At 43.5% G+C, this 6,720-nt stretch overlaps 1 protein-coding gene across 2 annotated transcripts; it reads left to right on the top strand.

The window, feature by feature from the left end:
• The first annotated feature begins 647 nt into the window (after nt 1-647).
• Nucleotides 648-6,287, top strand: LOC135945025 (mucin-5AC). Of its 2 annotated transcripts, none has more exons than XM_065492379.1 (9): nt 648-794; nt 910-1,395; nt 1,458-1,691; nt 2,365-2,458; nt 2,519-2,631; nt 2,686-2,840; nt 3,255-3,551; nt 3,823-5,769; nt 5,990-6,287. In XM_065492379.1, exons 2-9 carry the CDS (start codon nt 917-919, stop codon nt 6,052-6,054), a joined length of 3,384 nt encoding a protein of 1,127 aa, XP_065348451.1. In that variant the 5' UTR covers nt 648-794; nt 910-916; the 3' UTR covers nt 6,055-6,287. The 2 variants fall into 2 exon arrangements, with proteins under 2 accessions (XP_065348451.1, XP_065348452.1); XM_065492380.1 differs by having other exon boundaries at nt 3,258-3,551.
• Nucleotides 6,288-6,720: the final 433 nt, after the last annotated feature.

Consider the following 6,720-nt stretch of genomic DNA (forward strand, 5'->3'; position numbering starts at 1 on the left):
TACATAATTATATTTCCTTTTAAAATGCCTGGCAGAAAACAATGAAATGAACGATTTCAAAGGCTTCGGAGTTATGCAGTCGCTTATAGTTAATCCATGCTCAGCCACTAAGGCGTAAGCACACTTTAATTTCATTAAGTATTTTTATGGTATTATTTAAATAAAGTTCTAATTTTATAATCGCGGCATCGTGGGGAAATGACAATGAATTCACGTGGAGGTGGAATCAATATTATATGTATGTGTAGTATTATTAATTTTCTATGCATTCATTTTTTCGATTTTTTCTGTTAGAAGCAACAAAAAGGCCTAACCACGCCCCCTTTAAAATATTTTAATATTTTATTGCACAGTTATTATAATAATTGCATTACATATGTAAAGTGATCAAATTGAATTGATAATTCGTAAAATAATATGTATCAATGAAAATAATACAAAGATCGTCTGCTTACTATGGAGAGTACATTAAAGCTTTAGCTTTACTCATTTACTGTACATATTCTCGTCCTCTCCTTTCCTTACTCCTTACTGTTACTGCTTGCATAAGGACTTCTTAAAACATGATAGTACTCAAAGGATACGCACAAAGGTCTTTTAAATTGCCGCGAATTTTAAACTCATGTTCTTAATATGTACCGATTTTAAATTCACCGCGCTTGGTCGTATTGAATTCATAGCTGATTTTCTCTTGTCTCTTCCTTTGCTTCTTCCCTCTTCCCTCCATAACAAGAGAATAGGATGGCTACATTGCGATGCAAATTCATCATCTCCTGATGGCTTGATCAAATCAGGTTAGATCACATTATTATGACGGCAGGATGCGTCGTTCCTTCCGTTTATTTTGTTAACCCAGTTGTGTATCTGTAGATATTGTGTATTAATGTGTATGCATATTTCCAACATCAGACGCACGATGATCGAGGCCATGCGTCACCGCCCCAGGAGCGCCCTGGTTCTGGCCTTCCTGCTCGGCCTGGTGATCAGCTACCTGATCAACTTTTTCCTGACCCTGTGCTATATCGCACTACTGGGGGGTAGCTGCGCCCTGACCATAGGAATCAGGAGGTTGGGCATAGGAAGACAACAGATCTTCGATGTGTTGCACCTGCCAACGGGCGCTCGTGACCTGATCAACGATGTGCTGCCCGCGGCTTCAAAGGACCAGACGTACCGTTTTCAGCCACGAGAAGCCCTAGACAGCTTCAAATTCGTGGGAGCTGACCTGTTCGACATGTCGAGTGGCGGAAGTAGTAGCAGTCCGATACAACAAATGAGGAGGACTGAACAACTGGCCTCACCCAACCGGCAACAGGGCAAATTCGCCAGGATGCAGCCGTCCACGCCCGGTCCTGCTCTGTCCACGACTCGATTCCGCAGCAACCTTAACTTCATGTGCGTAAAATTAAATCTATTATAGTTTCTTTTAATTTTTTGAATGCTCTAATTATTTGTAGCTTGGATGCTGAGGTCAATAGTCCTGGCTTTACAAATCGTGTTGTCAACTACCATCGACAGGAAAATGTGTCCCAGGATAGTCCAATTTCCCCTAGAACTCAAATTGGGGAGTTCCGCAACATCAAACTGCACCAGGAGTCGCCTCCTACGAGGAAAATGAATTTGTCATCTCAAGTTGGTTTGCCTCTCATCATTTCCTCTCCTGTATCACCGCCAAACATTTATAGCCAGTGGTAAGTTTTAATTTTGTATTATATTGTGTATATTCAAAGGAGAAAAACTTGAGCTTATAAAATATTTACTTCTGACAGCCATTTACATACTAAAATAATTCCCTTCCAATTATTCGTTTGCTGATTGTGTCATGCACAAAAAAGTAACTTGTACATTGGAAAAAGCGTTAGGCACTTAGGAAATTGTCAAAATTTTAAAAGCGTCATTGTGCTAGATTTCAAAAAGAAATTACTACTCAAAGATGGGAAGATGCAAAGCCCAGAACAAATTCTTTTATCAAAATACTAATTTTCTTTTGGAAATTAAGTCAAACATCAACCAATAATTCCTTTCACCACAGATCCAAAATTTACCATATTTGAGTCAAAAATGAAGTAAATATTATATTTTTCAATAAATGGCATTTTTTTAAATTGTTAAAATTAATGGTTCAAAAAAATTTCGACCACGGAACCTAATTCAAATCCAGACAGGCTACACTATACAAATCCAATGAGTTTGATACCAATCAAAAATTACCAACTGACTTTTGGTAGGAGTTAAAATAAATAAGTACATCGGATGATACTGTTTTTGTCAGTGTTCTTGAATTTAAGCTTTAAACATGAAATGTGAAAGCATAAAAGATCCATCAATAAAGTTAAAAAATGTTTAATTAAATTTTTGTTTTAGTTTGCCTCCTGAGGATAAGAGCAATCAAACAGAGCCCTCGCCGTCAGTGTTGGAGGCTTTAAAGGAGATTTCAAGGAAGAGAATTTCTAATGAAGTAAGTCTCTTTATATTTATTTCATTTGTTAGTAGCTCATGTTTATGCGCTAATTTCCAGGACCCTCGTGTGCCACCAGTTGCAAAGAGGTACAAGAACGACTTCATAAACTCAGTTGCTGAATTCCCTGCTGTCATCAAGGAGACGACTTCCCCAGCCCCCAAAACTGTTAGGTTGGTAATATTAAATTGCCAAAATTGCAAAATTAAACAATTATTTTCACACAGCAAACGAGGCAGAGAGCACATAGAAGTTACTCCTGAGCAAAGTCAGTCAAAAAGCAAACAAGCGAGAGTGGCGAAGTGTAATGAGATCGAAGCTTCTTTGAGCTCTTCACGGATGTACCAGGCGCAAAGGGCCACGGCTAAGAAAAGGAGAGCCAGTAAGTTTCCTGTTAATATCAATAAATATATGTTTGAAAGTGCTCCAAAACATTGCCAACTCTCTAGGCTTCTAAAATTGACATAATCTATCTCTATGGAGCGTATTAAACGTAAAATGAGATGCTAATAATTTTTATTATTAGTTAAAAAACCATATTGTAGAGTCATTAATAATGATTCACTACAGTTCTGGGTTTATAAAGTCAAATTGCAATAATTTCAAGACTGTTTCTAACGGTTAAGCTATTTTGAATAGTTTGAAATGATTTCAAATAATGTATACCAAAATAAGTTGTGTTTAATACACCCTATTAACATTTTTCAATATATTAAAAACAAGAATAGATCTTTACTATGTTCACTTGTAGTTTTATTATGTTGTTTGAGCAAAAATTCACAACAAATATTTTCAGCAGCTACTCCTCAGCAAGAGCCGCAATCAAAAACAGTTAGGACAGATGAGCTGTTGGAGAAAACTCCAGAGCAGGCGGCAGTGGTGGTGCAGGAAGAGAAGAGCTCCCCGCGACCCTTATTCAACGTTACAACATCTGCAGAGCCAAAGCCGACATTAGACACTCCAAAACGGAAAATTATTTCCGAGGAAATATACTCGCCCATCAAGCTGCAGGAGAAAGGAAAGGCGAGCAAGTTACTGTCTCAAAGAGAGCTGCGAGAGAAGAAACTCAGGGAGTTTTACGAACAACTCAAAGGTATAAATCTGAACATTTTAATAAGCAATTTTTTAAACTTTTATTCCGATTTACAATTTACAGAATTTTATTCAATCAGTAAATTAACTTCCTATTGCAATCTTTCATCGATTCTCAGAAAAATGAAGCTTTCAAATTGTAAGCAATTAATAATTTGAAGGTACTTCCATAGCTCTCACCAACTGTTGCTCGTGTTAGCAATTCAAAGCATCTTTTACAAATCACTTGATAGTGTGCATTTTTGTTAACAGTGTAAATTGCTTTATTTCAGACTACCAAGAGCCAGAAGTGGTCGAAGTTAAGAAAACGCAAGGGCAAACCCCTGTGTCGACACCTGTAGCCGTGACCAGTGCCATTACCTCCATGAGCTCAGCCACCACCGTGACCACCTCCATCCAGGGGCCCATGGTGTCCTCTGTGTCACCCATGTTCAAGTCCGCTCCTATCACCCAGCAGGCTGCGTCCACTAGCACAGAGCCGACTACGGCCGTCATGAGCCCTGCCACCACAGCTCCTGTCAGTGAGAAGCAAGCAGCGCCGGTCTCTGCTCCAGCACCATCTTTCAGCCTGTCTGCAAAGACGGACGCAGTTAAAACCGTAGCGGCTCCTACATTCAACTTCGGCTCTAACACCGCCGCGGCCACGACCTCTGCACCAAATTTCAGCTTTGGGTCAAACACCAAGACAGTCGAAACCACCAGCGCTCAGCCGAACTTTTCCTTTAGCTCAACTTTGAGCACAACTGCTGCAGCTCCTGTTGAAACCCCAGCGGCCCCGAATTTCAATTTCAGCTCAATTTCCGCCACTACCACTTCCACAACCAGCGCTGTTCCAGCTTTGTTCAAGGCCACCACGACCAGTGCTGCGCCCGCTCTGTTCTCTGCGAGCACCACCGCCACTCCAGCCTTCGGTACAAGTACCACGTCCGCCTTTGCGTTCGGAGGAACGACAGCGACGACCTTTGGCTCGCAGACCACAACCCTGCCCTCGTTTGGGGCGGCCAGTACAACCTCCTCCAGCGCCTCGATCACCAGTGGCTTTGGAGTGACCACCACTACGGCTTCCACACCTGCTTTTGGCACAACTAAAACGTCAACCCCTGCGTTTGGGTCTTTTGGCTCCAGCTCTGCACCGCTTGCTTTCCCGGCACCTAACACAGCTGCTCCTGCAACCTTCGGCGCTCCAAGCACGACTGCCTCAGCGGCCTTCGGGACCTCAACCACTGCTGCTCCCGCATCCTTCGGAGTTCCAACCGTAGCAACCTTTGAGGCTACGACCACAGCTGCTCCCGCCTTTGGAGCTCCGGCCACGACCGCCCCTCTTGCATTTGGGGCTGCGACCACCGCCGCCCCTCTTGCATTTGGGGCTGCGACCACCGCCGCCCCTCCAGCATTCGGGGCTGCGACCACCACCGCCCCTCCTGCATTCGGGGCTGCGACCACCGCCGCCCCTCCAGCATTCGGGGCTGCGACCACCACCGCTCCTCCAGCATTCGGGGCTGCGACCACCGCCGCTCCTCCAGCATTTGGGGCTGCTATAACCACCGCCTCACCAGCATTTGGCAACTCCATTTTCGGTGCTGCCGGCGCCACCACCACAACAGCTTCAAGCACGTTTGGCTCTGCGTTCTCTTCCAGCACAGCATTTTCCTCTGGGGCCGCTTCTCCGTTTGGCGGTGGAGCTGCGGATGCTAAGCCAGCAGGCTTTGGCGCCTTCAAACCTACCGCGGGCACCACTGCTGCTGCCCCGACGCCTAGCTTCTCATTCAACCCGGTCACCACAACCACCACTGGTGGCCTCTTTGGCAATTCATTCTCTGCCACTCAAAACAACACTTCTTCCTCCATTTTTGGCTCTTCCGCGCCTGCTGCCTCCGGTTTCGGAAAGCCTCCAGAGCATGCGCCTCTGCCAACCAATTTCAAGTTTGGCGGCGACAAGACGGACACGTCCCCCTCGGCGGCCGCCAGCATCTTCGGCGTTCCTCCAACCCAGAATCCGTTCGGTGGAGGTGGTTCCACCAACACCGCCCCTGCGGCATTCTCCTTTGGACAGGCTGCGCAGCCGGCCGCACCGGCTTTCAACGCCGCTCCCTCAACCGGGGCCTTTGGTTTTGGCACCAGCTCAACTCAGCAGCAGCAACAACAATCACAACAGCCTGGTGCTTTTGGATTTTCAGCCACCCAGCCTGCGCAGTTTCAACCGAATCAACCCCAGCCAGGTACAAATTCAGTCAATCTTTATTGTGAGATATATGATTTTTTTCAGAATGAATTTAAAGTTAATTTTTGGATAAGTGTTGTTCATTTCAAGACATAAGTTTTAATTTGGCTCATTTGGTATAATTTAGTTGATTAATTTAATAATGATGCGCCTGCTTTCTTCCATTCAAAAATTTCCTGTCAAATGAAGATATTTAGTAAAAAATGCTTATGTTTCAGGTGTTTTCACTTTGGGCACTTCTGGCACTCGTCGCCCCGCTCTGCAAGCAAGAAGAAGGAGATGAAAGTATAACTAACAGTGAACAGTGGAAATTTGATAGATACAATGACATGCTTTTACATGTCTCAAGTCGAACACTTGTGGATTAATTTTTGAAAGTGCTAATGCTCATCTAGTTGCACATCTGTTTTTTGGTTTTTAACAACGCAACTCTAGGAATTTGTATCGCTGATCAACAAAAAAATAATAATGTATGAAACTAATTAATTAATAAAAGAGGCTGATGATTTGAAGAAATGCCTTTTATTCATATTTGTTGATATGAAAAAGGAAACAAAGTAATTGGTTTTGTGAACCAGGCAGACAAGGAGAAGGGGCGAAATCGTTTATTTATCAGAAAAACAAACCAGCAGGGGGGACTTGAAAGATCTAGATGATTCCTTTTGCCAGTGCAATTTGGGTTATTAAGTGTGAGGCAATATTTTCAGCCACATAAATCTTTTTAATCATCTTTAAAAAAAACTTGTAAATTGGTCCTACCAGGGACTGAGCACCAGAGTGCTGAATTTCCCGGAACATGAGTTTTTTGCCGTCTAATAGCACTGGCATTGAAACTACATTGTCCTGATTGAATGACAAAGAACTGCTGACGCCTCTTCGGCGTTTTTCATGAGCTCTTGATGAAAAGGAGGAAGCCGGCGGGTTGGCAACTGGCTGCTAAACTTTTCGA

This window comes from Cloeon dipterum, chromosome X (genome assembly GCF_949628265.1).
Source record: "Cloeon dipterum chromosome X, ieCloDipt1.1, whole genome shotgun sequence".
In the NCBI taxonomy this organism is placed as follows: Eukaryota; Metazoa; Arthropoda; class Insecta; order Ephemeroptera; family Baetidae; genus Cloeon; species Cloeon dipterum.

Bases quoted from the DNA above. Each gene is read 5' to 3' on its own strand.
- LOC135945025 (XM_065492379.1), top strand. From the start codon at position 917: ATGATCGAGGCCATGCGTCACCGCCCCAGGAGCGCCCTGGTTCTGGCC. The intron at 2,632-2,685 runs GTTGGTAATATT...ATTTTCACACAG, and splicing joins CCAGCCCCCAAAACTGTTAG to CAAACGAGGCAGAGAGCACA. The intron at 3,552-3,822 runs GTATAAATCTGA...GCTTTATTTCAG, and splicing joins GTTTTACGAACAACTCAAAG to ACTACCAAGAGCCAGAAGTG.